This window comes from Pseudophryne corroboree, chromosome 6 (assembly GCF_028390025.1).
Source record: "Pseudophryne corroboree isolate aPseCor3 chromosome 6, aPseCor3.hap2, whole genome shotgun sequence".
NCBI classification, from domain to species: Eukaryota; Metazoa; Chordata; class Amphibia; order Anura; family Myobatrachidae; genus Pseudophryne; species Pseudophryne corroboree.
The window spans coordinates 165,786,216-165,812,369 of record NC_086449.1 but is presented as its reverse complement, the minus strand read 5'-3'; the positions used below and the strand labels follow the sequence as shown (position 1 = coordinate 165,812,369).

The 26,154-nt window shown below is 46.2% G+C and overlaps 1 protein-coding gene across 1 annotated transcript in view; it reads right to left on the bottom strand.

Annotated features, from left to right (window-relative positions):
• Nucleotides 1-26,154, bottom strand: part of TGFA (transforming growth factor alpha) — an 86,174-nt gene that overhangs the window by 9,096 nt on the left and 50,924 nt on the right. The window contains exons 3-5 of the mRNA XM_063932083.1: nucleotides 4,471-4,588; nucleotides 2,577-2,726; nucleotides 1,311-1,420 (exon numbers count right to left, since the gene is read on the bottom strand). Coding sequence (XP_063788153.1) covers nucleotides 1,311-1,420; nucleotides 2,577-2,726; nucleotides 4,471-4,588 — 378 coding nt within the window. The remainder of the gene's footprint in view (nucleotides 1-1,310; nucleotides 1,421-2,576; nucleotides 2,727-4,470; nucleotides 4,589-26,154) is intronic.

The window sequence follows — 26,154 nt, the reverse complement described above, 5'->3', positions numbered from 1 at the left end:
TGCATCCTAAAAAATGATAGACAGAATCTTTTCATTTTAAAGAACCTTTAGTAAATTTACCCCTAAAGGTGGGTACACATGGAATGATTACAGCCACGATGCGGGCGTTCCTGATCAAATGGAATGTCACATGTACATCGTTCTGTGTGTATGTACGATATTGATGGCGACGCGCGCACCTGTGGGATGCTAGCGACCATCCCAGATCTTTTGAACATGCAAGAAGTTCTGGGGTTGTCTGTCCCCCCCTCCCCTCCCACCACCGTTTATTGCTGCTGGCATCGGCAAGTGTGTATGCACTTGCCGATACCGGCACCCCACCGGGCACGACGTGTCATTCAGGGAACCGTGCCATGTGTTCCCACCTTAAGAGGCAACGCAACACCTGATACATAAGGCAGCAGAATAACATGTCATTTCTCTATGATAGTTTAGACGTCTGATTGGCTGGTATGTGATATATCATCTTTTTTCCATACATCAGTTTTTATAAATGACTGTAGATATATCTGGAATAACTTTCATGTGTTATACCTATTTTTTTTACATTTTAGTTCTTTTGATCCAGCAACCATTTATGGTAGAAGACCTGCGAATTAGGAGCTAATTTGTATTTCTTCCATTCATCCACACTTTTAACATTGGAAAACAGCAGGTGTGACTTGGCTGAGCAGAGAAAAACATTTGAGCTCTGATGATTTGAGCATACAGCAGAACCTCAGACGGGATAGGGCTCCTTCCACATCTTTCTGTAAGACACAAAGTGACTCTGTGCACGTCCCAGCCTCACAATGGCTGCGTTCTTTTCATGACGGCAGTTAAACGTTCCTCTAATGGATACTGGAACCTTTCAGAGCGGCTGTTCACTGATTTTAAACTATATCTGGCGGGCGGCCACAGATTTATGGCCTTGGTTTGCCCTTTTCACCCCCGAAAACCCTGGACCTCCCTGGTTTCCAAGCTTCATCCTATAGAACATGCTGTTTCCACTTTATGACCTGGGACGGATGTACTGCTGGTGCTCTATAAAACGAGCACAGGCGGGAAAAACAGCTTGGCAAACAGTAGCGGGTAGTTGAGAAACCCATGAAACTAACAAGTATGTTGAGGTTCTTTATGATGCTTCAGGATATTCCTGCACAGTGTGTAATAATTAAGGACTACTGCCTGTCCCTGATGTACATAATGATTGGTGATAACCGATAGGCCGAGGATGTTAATATCCAATTAGCTCACAACTGTATTTTACTTCCTATGTAAAACATATGGGTAAATGTGAAAAGCAATATGGCACCTTGCCCCCTAGTTACCTGTCTCTGTCTTGCAGCAGGAAGCTCCCCCTTTGAAGAGGCCGCCCGGCTTTTCATGCCAGCATAGAGCTCCCCGACACCACTCACACTGTTTTCGCCATCTGCAGCAGCTGCAAAAAAGAAGAGACACTTATGAACAGAGGGTCACTATGAAGCCCACAGCTACAGCCAGATTAATAAGTACAGTGCTAGTAGTAGCTGGTATATGGTCTATACAGAAGTGGGGATTAGAGTTGGGTGCAAGTGTATTTGAGCTGCATGAAAATGTGTCTGGTCAGTGGCAATGTGGACATCCATGCCATGTGGGTTTTGAGTTTGCCATGTCTCTCACTTGCAGCCCCCTACGCTAAGAGTGGCAGATCAAGGGCGTACATGGTAAATGTAGTATAGCAGAGCGTACAGGCAGGAGTTATGTGCGCCCCTTTAAAATGCTTCATTTGGGCTACACATATCTTTAACAAAAATTGCTTACCAAAGATGGATGCTTGTTATTATTTACTGATGATAGCTGAAGCATTTTTGGACCAGACACATCCGGGGCCGTAACTAGGGGTACGTGAGCAGTTCAGTCGCACAGGACACAGGGTCCTGGGGCTGGCACCGTTGCTGCCCTAAGGCAAGTGTATGGGGCTTGCAGGGTGCCTGAGATAGGCGATAGTGCTACTACAACGGATGCTCTGGGTAGGCACCCTGCAGCCTGTGGAGCTGCCCGGATGATCCAGGCAGTGTTTTACATACCAGACTGGGAAGCCTCACCCCCCTAGGTGTGACATCTTGGCATCGCGGGTTTAGGGGTGAAGCCTGCACATGGTGTACTGCGTCCTGTTGCAGCGCTACATCTATGTGTTAGATATGTGTAATGTCAAATATATGGAAATGTAAGATGTGCAGACACATATTTGCACTTGGATTTTATTTTATTTCTCTTGCGTGCTGAAATTTTGATGTCAGTATATTATACCTTACATTTACAATGTCATCATTAAATGAAACCGCAAGGTACTGTATACACAACTATCTGGTCAATGTATAACATGTTCCAGTTATTGACTGATGAATCTATCCAACTGCTGGGCCGGCAGACACAATATATATATATACATGCATACATACAGTATATATATATATATATATATATATATATATCAGAGTTCCCAATAGTAAGTGTGAATATCTGCACATTGCAAGTAGACTTTGTGCTCAGACTGTAGTCTCACTGCATTATAGGATAACAGAGCTTGAGGGTAACGCAGCCTTCTTACTTACTGCATTAATATGCAGACCACAATGAGCAGAGCTGTGGCTGCCACTGACACCGCCACCAGTGCAGTGATGGTTTGCTTCTTCTGATTTGCGGCAACAACAGCTAGGAGGTCAGCATGCTCACAGCGTGTACCAACGTAGCCTTGAAGACATCTGTGGAGACAGAATAAAACACATGCAATTAACAGCAAGAACTCGGAATGTGGCCCTCATTCCGAGTTGTTCGCTCGCTAGCTGCTTTTAGCAGCCGTGCAAACGCTAATTCGCCGCCCTCTGGTAGTATATCTTACCAGAAGTGCGAACGAAAGGATCGCAGAGCGAGTACAAAAAAAGATTGTGCCGTTTCTGAGCAGCTCCAGACCTACTCCTAGCTTGCGATCACTTCAGACTATTTAGTTCCCGTTTTGACGTCACGAACACGCCCTGCGTTCGGCCAGCCACGCCCGCGTTTCCCCAGGCACGCCTGCGTTTTTATCTGACACGCCTGCGTTTTTACACACACTCCCCGAAAACGGTCAGTTACCTCCCAGAAACACCCACTTCCTGTCAATCACTCTGCGGCCAGCAGTGCGATTGAAAAGCGTCGCTAGACCTTGTGTGAAACTGCATCGGCTGTTGTGAAAGTACGTTGCGCGTGCGCATTGCGCCGCATACACATGCGCAGAAGTGCCACTTTTTTACCTAATCGCTGCGCTGCGACCGAAAACAGCTAGCGAACAACTCGGAATGACCACCTGTGTGTGCTGTACTGAGCTATTCCGCTGAGAAGACCAGCCAAGCGCTGATATGGGAGATGAGCAGTGTTGCACTCCTGCCTCAGTGATTATAGTGTACTGTAGCTTTAAGGGGAATGTTACGCATCACCTATTGATATTGCAAAATAATTTTCTTTACCAGGAACTGAATCTTTAGAAATATCTGCACCTCTTGCCTAAATACTTTTCCTGTCTTTCAGCACCATTACATATTTTATCACCATTACATCTTTTATACCAACTGAGGCGGGCCGCACCTGGGAGCCTGACCTGTGGGCTTCCCGGGCACAACCCACCTCAGACCCCTTTCCCACCGTAGATTCCAACCCGGCACACTGATGCGGTAGGGGTGGCACTTGGAGATCAGATGATCTCCAAGCGCCGCCCATACATACACTGTGAACGGGAGCCGGGTCGATGCGACCCAGCTTCCCGTTTACACGGCACAGCTTGCCGAGTTGAACCCGTGTTCAACCCTGCAAGCTACCCGAGTTGGAATACCGGGTCACTAGACCCTGAATAATAAATAAATAAATTATTCCAACTGGGCCCATTTACACCGCACAGCAACACTTGTTATGCACACTCATGTGCAATAACCCGTGTTAGATGCTGGTTCTGTAAAAGGGGTATAACAAGGACTTTCCAGTGTAGCTTTATATTAAACCATATTAAAGTATAATGCATAGTTAGAACTGTAAAAAAATAAAACAAACCCCCTTCCTCCATCAACTAATAACTTCCTGCTGAAATAGCAAGAAGAACACTGAAAAAGTATCAATTCGAGTTACTATAAAAATCTAACCTGCGGCGGCTGCAGCACCGACCATATAGTGCAAGGGGGATCCGCTCAGCACAAACATATGCTGAATCCCGGGTGCCACATGGTGCCTGATTCACTCAACTTTCCTGCGTGTCAGACATGCAGCCAGTACCACTAAATACATAAAGTGAGGTAAGCAGATCCTTGGGTCTGGAATAGGTGCTGTATTGTCGTGCGAGTGAAGAATGCCCCTTAGCGAGCTGCTTTGAATTGGCCCCTATGATTGACCCAAGAGATCCTACACATACAATGTTATCAATCACCAAAAGTGATTACTATAATGGTAGTAATACAGAATGAGAAGATGTAGGTAACTTACACACAGGCTGGTTCTGCCTCCTGCACCAGAAACCTGCACGTCCCATGGAAGCAGTAATCGCTGTGAGCGTCTGGGCAGTCTAGAAAGTGAGATCTTACTGCAGCTGCAACTGGAGGATCTGCAAATAGAAAGATTACACTTAGAAAAGGATCTACTGATTATAGTGCTCTAGTCACTATATATGAGATAATGCACTGCCGATTGTAATAGATGGATGTTAGGTCTTCTCCAGCCTCACTGGCCCTTATCTCCTATATAATAGCCCAGATCTGTCACTCTGTGGCTGTGTGGATAACGCTGGGCGTAGCTAGGAGCTCTCATTGGGATAGCAGCAGGTCTATCACACCAAGTCCACAGCTGATTGGGCGAGAAACACCCTCCCACACAGGTTACATCCAATCCAGAGCAGGATTAACAATGGGGCTGATCAGAGCCGGCCATAGGCATAGGCAAACTAGGCAATTGCCTAGGGCATTTGATATGCCTAGGGGCATCAGCAGCTTCTGCTGATTAAAATGATATGCGGCATGCCTATATTCTGTATGTAGCATTTTATGTGCAGATACAGCCACAGTCTCACACAGTATATAGGCATGCTGCATATCATTTTAATCAGCAGAAGCTGCTTGTGCATCCTAGCCACATACCAATGCAAATAAGAGGCATTTTCTTTAAAAAAAAGTGCCCAACGTTAGCATTGATGCAAGATTTATGAGGACACATCTGTATCCAAGCAGAGGCAGAGGTCACAGTGTTAGTGGTAGTGTGAGTGCTGTGTGCATGTGAGTGGGTTGGTTGTGCAGTAGTGTTCGGAATATGTGTAAGGAGCATTATGTGTGTCATGTAAAAATGCATTAATAATGTGCAACATATGTGTAAAGGGCCACTATGTGTGTCATTATGTGTATAAGGGCATTAATAATGTGCGGCATATGTGTAACAGGGTACTACTGTATGTGTGTCATTATGTGTATAGGGCACTAATAATGTGCAGCAAATGTGTAGGGGCACTATGTGTGTCATTATGTGTATAAGGGCCCTCATTCCGAGTTGTTCGCTCGGTAAAAATCTTCGCATCGCAGCGATTTTCCGCTTAATGCGCATGCGCAATGTCCGCACTGCGACTGCGCCAAGTAAATTTGCTATGCACTTAGTAATTTTACTCACGGCTTTTTCATCGGTCTGGCGATCGTAATGTGATTGACAGGAAATGGGTGTTACTGGGCGGAAACAGGCCGTTTTATGGGCGTGTGGGAAAAAATAAGAATTTACTTACCGATAATTCTATTTCTCGTAGTCCGTAGTGGATGCTGGGAACTCCGTAAGGACCATGGGGGATAGCGGCTCCGCAGGAGACAGGGCACATCTAAAGAAAGCTTTAGGATCACCTGGTGTGCACTGGCTCCTCCCCCTATGACCCTCCTCCAAGCCTCAGTTAGGATACTGTGCCCGGACGAGCGTACACAATAAGGAAGGATTTTGAATCCCGGGTAAGACTCATACCAGCCACACCAATCACACTGTAGAACTTGTGATCTGAACCCAGTTAACAGCATGATAATAGAGAAACCTCTATAAAAGATGGCTCACTACAACAATAACCCGAATTTTTTGGTAACAATAATTATGTACCAGTATTGCAGACAATCCGCACTTGGGATGGGCGCCCAGCATCCACTACGGACTACGAGAAATAGAATTATCGGTAAGTAAATTCTTATTTTCTCTGACGTCCTAGTGGATGCTGGGATGCTGGGAACTCCGTAAGGACCATGGGGATTATACCAAAGCTCCCAAACGGGCGGGAGAGTGCGGATGACTCTGCAGCACCGAATGAGAGAACTCCAGGTCCTCCTCAGCCAGGGTATCAAATTTGTAGAAGTTTACAAACGTATTTGCTCCTGACGAAGTAACTGCTCGGCAAAGTTGTAAAGCCGAAACCCCTCGGGCAGCTGCCCAAGATGAGCCCACCTTCCTTGTGGAGTGGGCATTTTAAGATTTTTGGCTGTGGCAGGCCTGCCACAGAACGTGCAAGCTGAATTGTACTACAAATCCAACGAGCAATCGTCTGCTTAGAAGCAGGAGCACCCAGTTTGTTGGGTGCATACAGGATAAACAGCGAGTCAGATTTTCTGACTCCAGCCGTCCTGGAAACATATATTTTCAGGGCCCTGACCACGTCAAGCAACTTGGAATCCTCCAAGTCCTTAGTAGCCGCAGGTACCACAATAGGTTGCTTCATGTGGAATGCAGAAACCACCTTAGGTAGAAATTGAGGACAAGTCCTCAATTCTGCCCTGTCAGAATGAAATATTAAATAAGGGCTTTTATATGATAAAGCCGCCAGTTCTGACACACGCCTGGCTGAAGCCAGGGCTAACAGCATCGTCACCTTCCATGTGAGATATTTTAAGTCCACAGTGGTGAGTAGTTCAAACCAATGTGACTTTAGGAAACTCAACACAACATTGAGATCCCAAGGTGCCACTGGAGGCACAAAAGGAGGCTGTATATGCAGTACCCCTTTTACAAATGTCTGAACTTCAGGCACTGAAGCCAGTTCCTTTTGGAAGAAAATCGACAGGGCCGAAATTTGAACCTTAATGGGCCCTATTCTTAGGCCCATAGACAGTCCTGTTTGCAGGAAATGGAGGAAACGACCCAGTTGAAATTCCTCTGTAGGGGCCTTCTTGGCCTCCCACCACGCAACATATTTTCGCCAAATGCGGTGATAATGTTTTGCGGTTACGTCCTTCCTGGCCTTGACCAGGGTAGGGATGACTTCATCTGGAATGCCTTTTTCCTTCAGGATCCGGCGTTCAACCGCCAAGCCGTCAAACGCAGCCGCGGTAAGTCTTGGAACAGACAAGGCCCCTGCTGGAGCAGGTCCTTTCTTAGAGGTAGAGGCCACGGTTCGTCCGTGAGCATCTCTTGAAGTTCCGGATACCAAGTCCTTCTTGGCCAATCCGGAACCACGAGTATAGTTCTTACTCCTCTCCTTCTTATGATTCTCAGTACTTTTGGTATGAGAGGCAGAGGAGGGAACACATACACTGACTGGTACACCCACGGTGTTACCAGAGCGTCCACCGCTATTGCCTGAGGGTCCCCTGACCTGGCGCAATATCTGTCTAGTTTTTTGTTTAGACGGGACGCCATTATGTCCACCTTTGGTTTTTCCCAACGGTTTACAATCAGGTGGAAGACTTCTGGGTGAAGTCCCCACTCTCCCGGGTGAAGGTCGTGTCTGCTGAGGAAGTCTGCTTCCCAGTTGTCCACTCCCGGAATGAACACTGCTGACAGTGCTATCACATGATTTTCCGCCCAGCGAAGAATCCTTGCAGCTTCTGCCATTGTCCCCCTGCTTCCCGTGCCGCCCTGTCTGTTTACGTGGGCGACTGACGTGATGTTGTCCGATTGGATCAATACCGCCTGACCCTGAAGCAGGGGTTTCGCTTGACTTAGGGCATTGTAAATGGCCCTTAGTTCCAGAATGTTTATATGAAGAGATGTCTCCAGGCTTGACCATAAGCCCTGGAAATTCCTTCCCTGTGTGACTGCTCCCCAGCCTCGCAGGCTGGCATCCGTGGCCACCAGGACCCAGTCCCGAATGCCGAATCTGCGGCCCTCTAGAAGATGAGCACTCTGCAACCACCACAGGAGGGATACCCTTGTCCCCGGTGACAGGGTTATCCGCTGAAGCATCTGAAGATGCGACCCGGACCATTTGTCCAGTAGGTTCCACTGGAAAGTCTTGCGTGGAATCTGCCGAATGGGATTGCTTCGTAGGAAGCCACCATTTTTACCCAGAACCCTTGTGCATTGATGCACTGAGACTTGGTTCGGTTTTAGGAGGTTCCTGACTAGCTCGGATAACTCCCTGGCTTTCTCCTCCGGGAGAAACACCTTCTTTCTGGACTGTGTCCAGGATCATCCCTAGGAACAGAAGACAAGACGTCGGAACCAGCTGCGATTTTGGAATATTGAGAATCCAATCGTGCTGCCGCAACACTACCTGATATAGTGTTACACCAATCTCCAACTGTTCCCTGGATCTTACCCTTATCAGGGAATCGTCCAAGTAACGGATAACTAAAATTCCCTTCCTTCGAAGGAATATCATCATTACGGTCATTACTTCAGTAAAGACCCGGGGTGCCGTGGACCATCCCTACGGCAGCGTCCGAACTGATAGTGACAGTTCTGTACCATAACCTGAAATACCCTTGGTGAGAAGGGTAAATTTTGACCTGAAGGTAAGCATCCTTGATGTCCCGAGACATCATGTAGTCCCCTTCTTCCAGGTTTGCAATCACTGCTCTGAGTGACTCAATTTTGAATTTGAACCTCTGTATGCAAGTGTTCAAAGATTTTAGATTTTAGATTTTAAAATCAGTCTCCCCGAGCCGTCTGGCTTCGGTACCACAATAGTGTGGAATAATACCCCGTTCCCTGTTGCAGGAGGGGTACCTTGATTATCACCTGCTGGAAATACAGCTTGTGAATGGTTTCCAAACTTGCCTCCCTGTCAGCGGGAGACGTCGGTAAAACAGACCTTTGGAAACGGCGAGGGGGATACGTCTCGAATTCCAATTTGTACCCCTGAAATATTACCAGAAGGATCCAGGGGTCTACTTGCGAGTGAGCCCACTGCGCACTGAAATTCATTGAGAACGGGACCCCACCGTGCCTGAACTTGTAAAGCCCTAGCGTCATACTGAGGGCTTGGCAGAGGCGGAAAAGAGTTTCTGTTCCTTGGAACTGGCTGATCTCTGCAGCCATTTTCCTCTCCCTCTGTCACGAGCAGAAAAGAGGAACCCTTTTGTCCGCTTGCCAACCAGGCCTGCGCCTGATAATACGGCGTCTTATTTTGAGAGGCGACCTGGGGTACATCCCCTCTTTTAAGGCAATACTTCCAAATGCCGTTTGGAATCCGCATCACCTGACCACTTTACTGGTATAATTGGACAACGCACTTATACTTGATGCCAGTCGGCAAATATTCCGCTGTGCATCATGCATATATAGAAATGCATCTTTTAATTGCTCTATAGGCAATAATATACTGTCCTTATCTAGGATATCATATTTCCAGTCAGGGAATCCGACCACGCCAACCCAGCACTGCACATCCAGGCTGAGGCGATTGCTGGTCGCAGTATAACACCAGTATGTGTGTAAATACATTTTAGGATACCCTCCTGCTTTCTATCAGCAGGATCCTTAAGGGCGGCCATCTCCAGAGAGGGTAGAGCCCTTGTACAAGCGTGTGAGCGCCTTATCCCCCCTAGGGGGTGTTTCCCAACGCACCCTAACCTCTGGCGGGAAAAGGTATACTGCCAATAACTTTTTAGAAATTATCAATTGTTATCGGGGGGAAAACCCACGCATCATCACACACCTCATTTTATTTCTCAGATTCAGGAAAACTACAGGAAGTTTTTCCTCACCAAACATAATACCCCTTTTTTTGGTGGTATTTATATTATCAGAAGAGTGTAAACTTTTTCCATTGCCTCAATCATGCAATGTGTGGCCCTATTGGAAATCACGGTTGTCTCTTCACCGTCGACACAGGAGTCAGTATCCGTGTCGGCGTCTGTATCTGAGGTAACGGGCGCTTTAGAGCCCCTGTATGAGACGTCTGGACCTGCACAAGCTGAGTAGCCGGCTGTCTCATGTCAACCACTGTCTTTTATACAAAGCTGACACTGTCACGCAATTTCAACAGTACATCCACTCAGGTGTCGACCCCCCAGGGGGTGACAACACTATTACAGACACTCTACTCCGTCTCCTCATCATTTTTCTCCTCATACATGTCGACACAAACGTACCGACACACAGCACACACACAGGGAATGCTCTGATAGAGGACAGGACCCCACTAGCCCTTTGGGGAGACAGAGGGAGAGTTTGCCAGCACACACCAGAGCGCTATATATATACAGGGATAACCTTATATAAGTGTTTTTCCCTTTATAGCTGCTGTATTGTTTATACTGCGCCTAATTTGTGCCCCCCTCTCTTTTTTAACCCCTTTCTGTAGTGTAGTGACTGCAGGGGAGAGCCAGGGAGCTTCCCTCCAACTGAGCTGTGAGGGAAAATGGCGCCAGTGTGCTGAGGAGATAGGCTCCGCCCCTTTCTCGGCGTCCTTATCATCCGTTTTCTTGTATGTTTTGGCAGGGGTTAAATGCATCCATATAGCCCAGGAGTTATATGTGATGCATTTATTTTAGCCATAAAAGGTTTTCTATCGATTTATTGCGTCTCAGGGCGCTGCCCCCCCAGCGCCCTGCACCCTCAGTGACCGGAGTGTGAAGTGTGCTGAGAGCAATGGCGCACAGCTGCGGTGCTGTGCGCCTACCTTTATCTGAAGACAGGAAAGTCTTCTGCCGCCGATTTTTCCGGACCTCTTCGCTCTTCTGGCTCTGTAAGGGGGCCGGCGGCGCGGCTCCGGTGACCCATCCAGGCTGAACCTGTGATCGTCCCTCTGGAGCTAATGTCCAGTAGCCTAAGAAGCCCAATCCACTCTGCACGCAGGTGAGTTCGCTTCTTCTCCCCTTAGTCCCTCGATGCAGTGAGCCTGTTGCCAGCAGGTCTCACTGAAAATAATAAACCTAAACTAAAACTTTCACAAAGAGCTCAGGAGAGCCCCTAGTGTGCACCCTTCTCGTCGGGCACAGAAAATCTAACTGAGGCTTGGAGGAGGGTCATAGGGGGAGGAGCCAGTGCACACCAGGTGATCCTAAAGCTTTCTTTAGATGTGCCCTGTCTCCTGCGGAGCCGCTATCCCCCATGGTCCTTACGGAGTTCCCAGCATCCACTAGGACGTCAGAGAAAACGCTACCGTTTCCGGAAAAAACGCAGGAGTGGCCGGAGAAACGGAGGAGTGTCTGGGCGAACGCTGGGAGTGTTTGTGACGTCAAACAAGGAACGACAAGCACTGAACTGATCGCAGATGCCGAGTAAGTCTGAAGCTACTCAGAAACTGCTACGAGGTGTGTAATCGCAATATTGCGAATACTTCGTTCGCAATTTTAAGATGCTAAGATTCACTCCCAGTAGGCGGCGGCTTAGCATGAGCAACTCTGCTAAAATCGCCTTGCGAGCGAACAACTCGGAATGACCTCCAAGGGCATTAATAATGTGCGGCATATGTGTAAGGGACATTATGTGTAAAAGGGCATTAATAAAGGTTGTCATAATGTGTGAGGTGCATTATGTTTATAAGGACATTAATGTGTCTCATATGTGTAAGGGGCATTACTGTGTGGAATTGTGTATAAATGCATTACTAATGTGTGGCATTATGTGTATAAGGTGCTCTACTATGTGGCGTTGCAAATAGAAAGGGCACTACTGTGTCGTCTAATGTGAATAAAGAGCAATAAGGTGTGGTGTAATGTGAATAAGGAGCAATTCAGTGTGATGTAATGTGAATAAGGGGCTCTACTGTGAGGAGTAACGTTTATAAGGTAAAGTGATACTACTGTGTGATGTAATCTGATTTATGGATACTATCGCAAGATCAAATGTGAATAAAGTTGCAGCACTGTGTGGCGTAATTGGAATTGGGGTTACTATTGTGTGGCCATGCCCCTTGCCAGCAAGAAGATGCCCCTTTTTGGGCTGTGCGTCAAATGTGCGAACTGTTCCTATTTAAAATATAGGGGGTAACTGTACCTTGTTTCCGTAATGGTTCTAGTAAATCTGACTGCAAAGTTTATCATAAAAAAAAAATATATATATATAGGGGGTACAAGGACTGCTATGGGTGAGGGGTGATGGTGCTGGGAAAGAGGTGCAAGGTCAGAGGCAGAACCAGCGGTGGTGCTAGGGGGCACCAGCCAAAATCTTGCCTAGGGCATCATATTGGTTAGGGCCGGCTCTGGGGCTGATGGCGCTGCAGCTCCAGCTCCACACCCCAAAATAGGCCCACTGCATCTGCAGCAACATCATACCCTCCAACTGTACCTTTTTGGCCGGTACAGTACCGTTTTTTTAAGGTCATTACCGGCCAAAAAGGGCTTTGTATCGATTTTTTACTCACTGCATCTCCATTGAAAGTATAGGAAAGGGGGCGTGGCCACGCCCCCCTTTACCCGCAGCCACGCCCCCTTTCCTTGTTTGTACCGGTTTTTACGTGTACAATGTTGGAGGGTATGCAACATACCCTTCAACAATTTACACATAGAAATCGGGACAAATTCGAAAAGGGGGCGTGGCCACGGGTACAGTGTTGTGGCCATGCCCCTTTTCCTATACTTTCAATGGAAGTTTGGAGACCCAAAAATTGGTACAGACCATAAAAGAAAGGTACTGTACCTGCCAAACAGGTACAGCTGGAGGGTATGCCACTGCATCTGCAGCAAGTCTCTGCGTTGTAGATAGGGAAAAACAAAAAATCCTTTTACTGCAGCATTCTATGTCCTGCTGCCAGTCCGCCTGCCCCTTCTGGTATCAACAATCCCCACTCCCTAGCCGCGGTGCAGGTAGAACAAAAGCTGCTGCGGCCACTGGCATAGATGTGTATGAAAGCTGCGCAGCGGAAGGCTTTCATAGCCCTCCCTGCGCCGCATACTCTCTGAGCCCCGGAGCCTCCTCTGCGCGTGATGTCACAGAAGTGCCTTCCAGCCACAGCCGCGCCCAGATCCCCAGAGGACCTGACTCTGCAAATGTAACGGATAGAGTGGGTGATATCGCGGAGGGTAATGTCTGGATTCTGAATCAATGTAAAAGGTTTCCGTCGGATAGGATCAGACAGGTATTGAATATACCCCAAAGTCACTGTTTATTGTCTTGCTTATTTGATTTTGACCTCTGTAATGGATGCTGCGGAACCCTCGTGACGCTATATAAATAAAGGATAACAATAATAATTCCGGATACTGATACATCTGGCAGCATCGCATTCACCATAAAAACCCATGGGGGATGTGGCTGCTGAGGAAATGTATGTATCGAATCTGGTACCGAAGATATCTACTGCGGTCTCTCCTTTAGTAACCAGGGATACTTAATATTTGCGGCTAACCCCCGAAGCGGGTGTTTTAGGGGAAATAACCGCAAATATTATGGGCCCCTGAGTCCACCCAAAGCTAAATCCATGACCACAACTGCGGTCCTCCGTAGAGTAGACGTATATGTGAAGCAGAGGAGGGGCTTTGACAACCCTGAACAAGGCCAACTGAAGCAGGAGGGAATACCTTCCTATCTGGACCATTACGCCCATCAGCGGACCTGGTCATTTGCTAAAACTTGCACTGATAAGTACATTTATTTTCATTTTTAAAAAACAACAAATCAACAAAAAAGCCGGGTACTGGCCTCAGTTTAAAACAATTTATCTGGGAGATACTGCTACAGTAGGAGGGATTACTGGAACCATCAGTAGAAAAATATATAATTAGATATGTGAGGAAACGCTGAACCCAGATAACCATTTCATATAAAATATAATCTGAACTACAGATCAATACACACTCATTTATATATAGAATACTAACAAGTCATACTAATACAGATTTGGATTCATTGTGAGCTGGGAAAATTTACATCCTAATATTTCTGCATTATACTAGCCATTGCTTTTCTACATATGGACAGGCTATTAATAATATTCAGCAAATGCATTGTCCTAATTATTATATAATTGTTTTATATGAGAGTTTGTGCTTTTAATTGTATCACTGGCCAGGTGTAGTTTGTATTGCATTTAACTTATAGGCCCTACACACTGGCCGACATCACTGCACGATATGAACGATCTCGTTCATTAATGAACGAGATAACGTTCATATCGTGCAGTGTGGAGGCACCAGCGATGAACGAAGCGCGGCCCCGCGCTCGTTCATCGCTGGTACCCTGTCGGCTGTGCATGCAGGCCAATATGGACGATCTCGTCCATATTTGTCTGCAGGTCTATGGAGCCGTGTGACGGGGGGAGTGAAGTAACTTCACTCCCCCCGTCACTGCCCCCCCGCCGCCGGGTCGCCCGTCGGCCGTATCCGCTGTCGGGTAGCTCAGCGGCGGATCGGCCAATGTGTAGGGCCTATTACTGTGATATTATATTCTCTGGATTTAGCGCATCTTTGCACATCTAATTATTTATTTCAATTTAGGTTAACTATTTCCACTAATATTTAGCTTTTCTATATACACTTCTGCACAATCATATGAGATTTGTAATTTTAACTTTACTATGCTTTTCAGCACTGTGTTTATATCATTAGACAGTTGTTTATTTCCATGGCAGTGGGTTACATCACAGATCCACTGAGCCGTCTGCACTACATACATTTTACTCAGACATCAGAGTTCTGTCTCTTCAAAGAGCAATGAAAATAAACAACTCTGCCTAGTTATATAAAGACATGACTGTAAAGCAAACAATTTACCTTTTATGTATTTAGTACAATTTGCACAGGAGTGCATATACTATACATAAATTAACTAAAGTTATCTGATGGAGCACATTGCTTTAAATATAATTAAAGATAATAAACAATTTTTTTTTTGTCTAGTGGAATAAATTGCAACATTCTTATTTCATTTTACACATCAGGGAAGCATTAGGGAGAAGAAAGCTTTCCTTCACAATGTATACAGTACATGGTGCTTCTTGTGTATTTTACTAGATTGTAAGCTCCGTGGAGCAGGGCCCTCTTCTCTCCTGTGCTCACAGCCCTCTTCTCCTGCACTTCAATTACAGATCTCTACTACTCAGTGACTGTCTATACCTGCATTTCCTCTCTCTCGTGACTGTTCATCTCTTCCAACAGCTGCCTGCCCCCAGTAGTACGCCGATTACTTCTACTTCTTTCCTTCCTTACATCTCAGCTGTATTGTGCACTGAGAACTGTGCTGCTAATTGTTAGTGTGCCCTGTTTTAGTGTTCTGTAATCATAGGTGTGCGCAGGGGGGGTGCCTGGTGCGCACAGGCACCCCCTAATGTCTGGCACCTCGATCTCCCATGCCTGATGCAACGATCGCCGAGCAGGCTGATTACTGTCCCCTCTATGCTGCACCCTGTCAGGACTGCATTACTGACCAGACGCCTGGGTTAATCAAGGATGCCACCGCCCACCTATCACACCCGCCACATGCCCACCTCTCTCCTTCTATGCTATGCCAACTCCAGACACTGATGAGGATCAGCATGCAGCCAGCGTTCCTCTTAGGAAGAGAAATTCAATACTGGCAGGCGGCCGGCAGCAGCATTGACACGTCACTAATTTTTCCAGCAGCAGCAGTACTAGTCTGCGACTGTCAGTGTCAGTGAGTGGCTGACTTGTAAGTAAGCTGCTGCAGCTTGCAGGGGAAAGAGAGGGGCAGCCAGACCAGGCTGAGGAGGAGCTTTGTAATTGCAGTGAGTGCCATCAGGGGTGTTTGTTTGGTACACACCACAACTTCTGACAATGTATCTGCTTTATTAGGCTTGGCACAAGGGTGGATATTTTATATTGCGTTGACGTCAATAGATGGTGCTAGACACACCCAAAAGGCGGTGCTAGACACACCCCTCCGACGGTGCACCCCCTAATAAAATGTGCTGTGCACGCCTATGTCTGTAATATTAAGTTCTGTACATACCTCCCAACATGACCCTCTCCAGGAGGGACACAATGCTCTCTGCTCCTGGACTTTTCTCTTATTGTATCATTGCCAGCACCTGTTTTGAACAGGTAAATGGATAAGAAAGGTGTTTCAGCACAGATGATGGCAAGGGATCAGTACGAAATACCGCCGGATGGGATCCCGGCGGTCGGAATACCGACACCGGGATCCCGACTGGCACAATCCCGACAGGGGGCGAGCGCAACGCAGCCCCTTGCGGGCTCGCTGCGCTATCCACGCTGCGGCCACGGTGCCTCGCTACGCTCGGCACACTAATTTATTCTCCCTCTAAGGGTGTCGTGGACACCCACAGAGGGAGAATATGTTGGGATTGTGCCGGTCGGGATCCCCGTGTCGGTATTTCGACCGCCGGGATTCTGTCCGGCGGGATCTTGACCGCATCCCGATGGCAATCATACATTAACAGGGAATTCCAGAAGCAGAGCATTCTGTCCCTCCTGGAGACGGTCATGTTGGGAGGAATGCTGTATACCCTGTATTGTTCTAATGTGTGTCGTATGTATGCCGCTGCAAAACTCTTGTGGTGCCTCATAAATAAAATATAATAATAATAATAATAATAAAAAAATATGCCATTAACACTCTGGGGGAGATGTACTAAGCAGTGAAAATAGTGGAGAAGTGAGTCAGTGGAGAAGTTGCTCTTCGCAACCAATCAGCTGCTCTGAATAATTTTAAAATATGCAAATTATAAATGCATACCTTCCAACATGACCGATTCCAAGAGGGACAAAATGCGCTCTACCTGGACTTCCTTCATAAGTTATGCTTGCAATCACCTGCGTTGAAACACCTTTGTTATCAAGGAAATAGTTAAACACAGGTGACACCAATCATATATTAAGAGGGAAGTCCAGGTAGAGAACATTGTGTCCCTCCTGGAATTGGTCATGTTGGGAGGTATGTAAATGTTACTTCAATGCTGATTGGTTGCCATGGGCAACTTCTCCACTGGCTCATTTCTCCACTCTTTTCACTGCTTAGTACATCTCCCGCTTGGAGCTGTAATCACCACTCACTTATAATCATCTGCAATCAATGAGTACCTGTTGCCTGGTCTAGCTATCAGCATGCAATGTTTCATTAGAACAAGCCTGAACTCTTGGGGGCACATTTCTCTAGCATCCCACAAATGAAGTGAAAACGAAAATATGGAAGATGGCTAGTAAATAACCTGCAGATAATAGGTGGAGATGCTTGCCACAATATCTGTAATTTGACGGATTAACTTGCCCTGCCTGAGGTGATCCTGGCCATGACTTTGTGGTTATATTGGAATTTGTTAAACAGCTTAAAAATTCCCTGGGCTAAGGGGAGCTGATAAGTAATCGTTTTATACGCGCAGGGAGCAGCCGGGCCATTATACAAAGACGTGTGTTGTTTTCTCAAAATAACATGCCCAGGTTCTCATGGAATATGAAAAACGGCACAAACAGACGCAGCGATACTAAAGGAAATAGGTATCTCAGGAGCAGATAGAATCAGTCAGCAGAACTGCTTGGCACAAATACTGCCAAAATTAAGAGACCTTTGACTACATGCACTTTTTTTACTCATTTAAAAACAACAGTAGGTGTGTTTGTGAGCCTAATGCCCACTTAGCAAATCAGGCCTCAATCTGTACCCACAGCGCAGTGCAAAAGCTTGCAGTCCTGTAGACGCCCGTTGCGCAATTATGCAGTTGGTGCATGATGGCAGATAAAGGCTTCATGCTGTAGATTTGCACTGTCATAAATGACTGAAAACACAGCAGGGTTTTTAGTTGCCCGGAAACCCCCTTAATCCACAGCCTGGCCATCAGCCACCAAATGCAGCATAAAGGGTGGAATGGAGCTGCTGCATGTGCCCAGTGGCAGCAGAATTTCCTACCAAGTCTGCTGTGTGTGTGTCTGTGGATCTGAGTGCTCAATCATCGCACCAGAGAGAGAATATGGTAAGTGGGTTATATTGATCATTGGGCCTGCATATGTCTGAAGCGGATGCGTTGAGTTTGCCTGCTGTCGGGATGCCGATGGTCAGTATACCGACGCCGGAATCCCGACAGCCGACAATGCCGCCACTGGAATCCAAGCGTAAGAGGACTATTCCCACTCGTGGGTGCCCACGACACCCATAGAGTGGGAATAGATCCTGTGGTGAGCGCAGCAAGCCACCGAGCCCACAGCGTGGTGAGCACAGTGAGCCCGCAAGTGGACTCTTTGCGATTGCCCCGCTGCCAGCATTCTGGTGGGTGGGATGCTGCTGTTGGGATATTCAGTATGTATCCGCCTGTAATACATACTGAACCCGTCTGAAGTACTGTATTACATGACCTGCACTTTGTGTGGGGCAGACTATAGCCTGGTCCTTCATGGGCTGACGGCAAAAGCTCTAAAATCAAACACTTGGAAACCCCTCTCCAGAAACCCTGCGTTTGCCTCTGGTCAAAGTGATTTATGAAAAGAAAAGCTACAAGGATCAAACAACAAATCAGTGAAGCATAAAGTATGCACAAATGCACCCAGAAAATAATCCATGCAGTGTTGTGTTATAGTCTCAGGTGATCAGTATGGTTGAGCTATTTATTGCTCACTGGTTAAACACGGCTAATCATATGGTGATACATTCATATCTAATTTATCCATCATCATCATTGTTTATATATAGAGCACCAAAGAATCTTCAGCACTGGGCACTCAAACTGATAAGACATACAAAAGGTTCACACAGAAGAATGTTTATCTGCCTATGAAAATAATGTAGCCCAGTGATTGGAACCAGACATGGGCAAACGCTGTGGGGTTCCCAGAGAGAAGGACAGGCGGTAGCGCTGATGTCCAACTGGGCCAGACATGTAGTGGCTAAAGTGGATAAGATGGCTGCAGGTCAGAGGTTATCTTCTGACTACGTTTACCGTTATACCTAACCATCCGCTTACTACAATTATCAACATGCCTTATTTAGCCTAATGATTTTAATTAGATAATTATCGGGCACTGCTGTAATTAACGAGATGTACACATGGTGTAGTATTGAACCAATTAAACACTATTGGTTGTGATGCACTACGCAGGTGCTGCAATTGATTAGCTATAGCGCATGCACAAAGGATTTATTCGTAATGTAAGTGACAAGCAGCCAGCGTTTGGGGGAGGTATTAGGGGTGGCTATAAAAATGAAGGCATGTTGGTTCATTTTCTGGGCATTCCATAGACAGCCATTGCAAATTTGTTGGCAGCTGGGGAGGCCTAGAGTCTTAGGTGAGACGCTCTGTCTGAGAGCCTGGGGTTGGTCAGAGGTCCAATGATGTAAGCAATGTTCCTGCTCATGTGCGTGAGCGGCAGATGTGAGACGCCGCTGAGCGAGCGGCACTGAAACTACGCGTGCAACTGCCTTCACCTCTGAATCAGACCCCTCTATCTTTATCCTGTAGCCTGAAGACAGTGGAAGCAGCCACTCTGTCAGCATATCAATTTACTAGGAGCCACTGACATCACAGCAGCACTAGTCCTACACTGGACCTAATTCATGTTTGTATGGAGCTGCACAGTAGCAAGGAAGTGGCTGTGCAGGTCCATGTAATTAAAATTCTAATGCAGCAGGAGGTGTCTGTTAGGAGATGGATGCCTGCTGGTTGCATTAGCAAGGTTCTGAGTGCTCAATCTGAGGGTCACCATCACAACCATCGTGACCATCGGTTACGATTCGCAATGTTTTTAGGCACTGGTCAGCCTGGGTAAGCTGAAGCTTGTTCAATTCTAGCAGTCAGATCCAATACGCATACCCTGGGCCCGTCTTGCCCGCAAAACAGTGCTGAGTGCCAACCCCATGCTCCGCCCCCCAAACACCGTAGCAAGTCAATCAGAACGGGTCTTGCGCCTGCACAGACCCCACACCATCGGATTTGAGGTAAACCATCGGGTCCATTGTCTCAGCACATAAGATGGCTGCCTTCACTGTGAATAAGGCACTACTGGGGCAGATGTATAAAGCCTGGAAAAGTGATAAGTGCAAGGTGATAACGCACCAGCCAGTCAGCTCCTAACTGTCAATTTACATATTGGAGCTGATTGGCTAGTGTGTTATCACCTCGCATTTATCACTGCTTTATCATTTCTCCAGGCTTAATACATCTGCCCCTCTGTAATCACCGGCAGTCATTTTACTTGTCCATCTAGCAAACTTTCTGATTTGAAAACGGTTTCAGAACAGTCTCTCAGATTCTTTACAGGTGTAATCTAAACAATACAGGGCAAATTGAGGAGATTAGTTCCCCCTCAAATTTGTCCAGATCTAATAGGCCCTACACACTGGGTGATTTGACTGCAATATATGAACGATTTTGTTCATTAATGAACGAGATATCGTTCATATGTTTGAGTGTGGAGTCACCAGCGATGAACGATGCGCGGCTCCGCGCTCGTTCATCGCTGGTGCCCTGTCGGCTGTGCATGCAGGCCGATATGGACGATCTCGTCCATAATTGCCTGCAGTTCTATGGAGCCGTGTGACGGGGGGAGTGAAGTAACTTCACTCCCCCCGTCACTGCCCCCTGCCGCCGGGTCACCCGTATCCGCCGTCGGGCAGCTCGGTGGCTGATCTTTAAATGTGCAGGGCCTATTAGCCTACACCTGTGTTTGAGTACATGTTTCTATTTAGCAGGATTTAACAATGTCAGTTAACTTTTATATCAAAATGTGTGCCTACTTTGGAAAGCAATAAATAAATAAATAAATAAATAGGACATGGTTAGATGTATTGTTCCTTTTAGCCAAGTAATTGCACTTTTATCTCTTCCTCTTTGCCGTGTGTTGTAACAAGGAGGTCCTGGCCTGCTGACTAGGCCACCTACCAAGTGTATTGTCTCCCTACCTCTTCTCTCCTCACCTTCATATTCCAACAATGCGCCAACCCTGAACTCTCTGTGACCACCTGTTTACAACTGCTTTGAACTTTATCATAGATGTCTGTCTCTTTGAAGTCTTCCCTCTTTACTCAATAACCGCCTTGATCAATATACAAGAATGGACTTAACCCTTTGCACTGCCACAGCGATATCCATACACTTCAGACACCTCCTGGTTTTAACAGAACAGTCCTAATTTTTACAACACTGGAAATGTTCTGATTGCTTACTGGGGGGATGGGAGATGATATCCTGTAACGGTTCCATCGTATCTATTCCATACAATATCTTTAGGATCAAAAATCAACGTCCACAAAAAAAGTGCTGCTTGTTTATCATTAAAGCCTTTAAGTTCCAGGACTGCCCTTTCAGAGGTTACTCTGCAGCACAGAATGCCCCCAAACCTCAAAAAGACCTATTTATTGCCCTGCCAGCAGACATATTTGCAGAGGAATCTTCCAAAAGACACAACCTAATTTACAACATCACGCTGAGCAAACAAGCTGCGCTGTTCATGAAACGCTCTTTGAACCCTCTGGAAAAGAATTCAGCTACAAACAAGAATACACGCCTCCCTTGTTTCACCTTAATGCAGGGACTGAGAAAGGGCAGGAAATTTCGCATTTATAGCACCCCCCCCACCCTCTCTAGGGAAGCTGCGGCACGAAGAAAGAGGTTTATGCAGTTTTTATTTTTTTGTAGGTGCATATTTATTAAAGCGGAAGAATGTAAGAAGGAAAAAAAACTTTTTAAGCAGGCGCCATGTAATCGGAAACATAGGACGGTTGGGAGTTTCAGGTTACAGCTACTGACGGGCTTTATGAATGAAGTCTGTGATAGTAGTATGTATGTGTGAGGGCATGTCACCTGTGATTATACGGCACAGTGAAAAATGATAGAATACATTATTTATTCCACTAGATTGCTAATGCCCCTGGCTGCAGACCTAGATGATCACACTAGCGTAATATTTTCCCTGCCAGAGCCTTGGCAGCAATATCCCAGCATACTGTATGTCAAATAACACACACATAAAAGGTATGAGCAGAAGCTGAGAGGTCAGGCGGGTGTGGATGAGAGAACCGCCAACAGAAGCTGGGGCACCGTGTGGTCTCATAGAGGTCAGATGTGCTGGAAGAGATGAGCAATATAAAATAAACACTCTGTTTATCATTGTGTCCCTTTGTAAACTGCTAATGACACCGGGGGATGCTGCTACTTTGGGATTAGATACATAATGGCAAGGGAACCAATGATTTATTATAGTAGGAATAAATTGCCATTAATGCTGTAAATCGCAAAAGTACAGGATATGCATAGTAAATAAATAATAACAGTTTTCAAGTTGAGAGCAGGTTATACGGGGTCACACGGTGGGAGGGGCGGGCACACGTGTGCTGTGTGCTTCTGTACTTGTGTCAGGTGTGCTTTGCCTAAGACATATAGCACCCTTTGTGATTTGCTGGGTATGTCAGTTCCTGCTAATTGGGGTTACACACAGATGGTGGAAATGTATGAAACCTTGGCAGGGCAGTATTATCCATCAGGCTGACTAGGGGCCCATTAATTCTTTTACCTACAGCCTAGGGCTCCAAAGGTTATAGGCCAGATGTTCTCAAAGGCGGCCCTCAAGGCACCCCAACGGTCCAGGTTTTAGGTATATAAATGGCTCAGCACAGATGGATAAATCAAATTGACTGAGGTGCTAATTAAGTCACCTGTGGCCAAGCATGGTTATACTTAAAACCTGGATCGTTGGGGTGCCTTGAGGACTGCGTTTGAGAACCTCTGTTATAGGCACTTTGGGGGTCATTCCGAGTTGATAGCTAGCTGCCGTTGTTTGCTGCGTAGCGATCAAGGAAAAAACGGCTAATCTGCGCATGCGTATGCACCGCAATGCGTACGCCCGACATACGGGTACAAAGAGCATTGTGGTTTTGCACAGGTTCTAGCGAAGCTTTCAGTCGCACAGCCGATCGCAAGGAGATTGACAGGAAGAGGGCGTTTCTGGGTGTCAACTGGGAGTGTTTGGAAAAAACGCAGGCGTGACCGGGCGTTTGCTGGGCGGGTATCTGACGTCATTACCGTGTCACTCGTTGCAGCAATCATTGCACAGGATAAGTAACTACAGGGCTGGTCTTGTTTTGCACAAAATGTGTTTGCAGCCGCTCTGCTGCACAGGCATTCGCACTCCTGCAAAGCGAAAATACACTCCCCCGTGGGCGGCGACTATGCGTTTGCACAGCTGCTAAATACTGCTAGCGAGCGAACAGCTCGGAATGACCCCCTCTGTACTCTGCATCGTAGCAAGGCACACTCATAGTCGGGGGGAGGCAGTGGACCAATAGCACACTAGCACTATTTTAAAAGCGAAAAAGCGAAAAGAAAAGAAGGAAAGATTGTGCTGTCAGAAAATAGCTCAGCAGACTTTATTTTTAATGGGTTTCGGTGTCCGTGTAATACTAAGCTCTGCTTTCCAGACGTCAGCCGTAGTGGGGTAAAAGACTGAAATGCCAGAGGGGGCCCAAAATACCCGAAAGCCTGGTCATGGGTTAATATGACCCTGAACCTTGGAGAGAGATAAAGTATCAACTGGATTGATATTTTTCAAACACAGCCTGTAAAGTGACAGTTAGAGCTGACTGATTAGTACTTGATCTCTCTCCAATATTATCTCTAGTTACCGCTTTTCCATAATAATTAATTGTATCGTTCCACTTTTATTCTTGTTACAGCGCTGCTCACCTACTGTCATGTACTATAATCCTATATGTAGGCTGGGGGACCTGATTCTGTCAGATGGATCTCTGTGCACCGACGTAAACGGCGAGTTTTGGCACACGGTGCATGCAATTCTGAGTCGGCTGGAACTGGACCGGAACTCTCTTTCCATGAAAGTGGGCGTTTCTGGGTGGTAACTGGGCGTGTATGTAAAGCTCTGTGTGATCCTGGGCCATGTTCATGGCGAAGGAAGCCTGTTTCTGGTGGATCTCTGGTGGATCTCTTGCACTAAAGGGGCCTACACATGGTGCGATTCTGCCTATGTGGCCGATTTGCACTATGCGATTTCCCTTGAACTCCCTGGAGCCCAGAACCACTGATATTGAATATACACACGGTGAGATTTTGACTATGGCCAATTTTGACTATACTATGTACCAGACTGTACATCTTTCTAGTCAAAATTGACCTGCCTGCAATCTATTTTTTTCTTGCGATACCGACCCTGCGGGAGTGCGCATCGGCATCACAAGCTGTATACACACGGTGGAATAGGCACAATGTTTTCTACAGATATGGACTATATAGTCCACATCGGTAGTTATGTCACACCATGTATATGCGGCTTCAGCATGAGGCTGGGGCAAGAACAGATACTAATGATGACACTGTTGTGGCATAAAATCGCACAGATTTCTGCTTGCAGATGCACGATCCTCCGCATTAGTTGAATTGATTGTTGCATTAGCATAATAAATCTGGCTTCTAGTTCTGCCCGAAACTACAGCCACATTGCATGTGACTCAGAATGAATGCCCAGACACACTATAATGCACTATGGAATATAGCATGTATGGTAACGTGTACAGTAGGCACATATGCCAGCAATTGCCTCTTTTGTTTGAATTGGAGCAGGTATACAGTTTAGATCATGGGAACCATTTTCCCTGCATTCCAGCATAGCCTATATACGTGGTATATATGTTCCGACAGACCTGGAAATCTCAAGAGGTTCTTCCTGCAATTGACAATAAATATATATGTACTAGAGAAATTGGTAAGGAACAGTAGTAAGAGGGCAGCACAGATGGTGTAACGCTTAGCACAGCTGCCTTACAGGACTGAGGCCATGGGTTCGAATCCCACCATCCCACCACTTTCTGTGGAGTTTGTATATACTCCATGTGCTTGCGTGGTTTCCGAAATCCAAAAATATACTGGTAGGTTAATTGGCCCCCAGCAAAAATTAACCCTAGCACGAATGAGTGTGGTGTACATGTGGTAGTTAATATAGATTATAAGCGCCACTGGGACAGTGATGGTGAATGGCCAAATGGTGAATGGAGTGATGATGAATGGCCAAATATTCTCTGTAAAGCACTGCAGAATATGTGAGCGCTATAAATTACTGGTAATAAATAAATAAATAAAATACTCTGGACAGGCCACAATATGTCCTACTGACAGCAACTTTGAGTCACTGCTACTGAATCAGGAAAGGGAAGATAAAGAGTGGTGCCAAAGCTCATTGAAGCACCTTCTGTTGACACTGTACAAGACATCCTCCCTGGGCTTCAAAGCTGTGCGGCTCACTTCCCTTTATTGCTATCCAGAGACAATTCACTCACAGTCCTGTATAACGTCTACAGAAATTACCCTAAGTGCTGTACACTTGGACTGTGAGTGACTTGGACTGTGCATTATTTATTATTTTATTTATTTGTTTACCGGCAAACGAACAAAGCCTGAGGAGGACACACAACTATTGTGTGTCAGATATATACACTTTTGGATAATACAGTGTATTGATGAACTTGTGCCTACACCTGCACATTGTGTATTACTTTGGACAGTTTCTCTTTACTGGCTAAAATCAAGTCTTAGATGAGCTTTCGATGATGATTATAAGCCCACTTGAGGGTGGGTCATCCACTGCGACATTCCATCCAGCACACCTTCCATTCTTAGTGCTTGAAGTGTATACCTGCTTTTGTCTTTTTTTCCGTGCGCGGCACTATAAGTCTCAGCATAGTAGCACCTCTTATTATGTTTGAAATTGGGGTGTGCCATCCAGCCCACCCTCCCTTTCTTCCCTCTGTATTTGTGTATATATTGTAAACTTGAAGGTGAGACTCCTTCTGTCTGGACTAGCACGCCACTCTCCTACTCTTAGGAGATTTTAATTAGTGCATGGTCATTGCATAGCAGTCGGCACATTAGAATAACACTATGAAAGGCAAGTCCTAGATAAATGTATATAATATGTCAGTATTAGGGATGTTAGGGACCCACCTGATAAAAGGTTCACCTTGCTGTGGTAGGTGGACTTAAATTTTTGACCAATCATGTACTAAGAAACCTTATTATTGCTCTATGTTAAAATTGTAGAGTATTATAATTGTTCTGATTATTAGCATTCTTAGTGCTTGAAGTGTGCA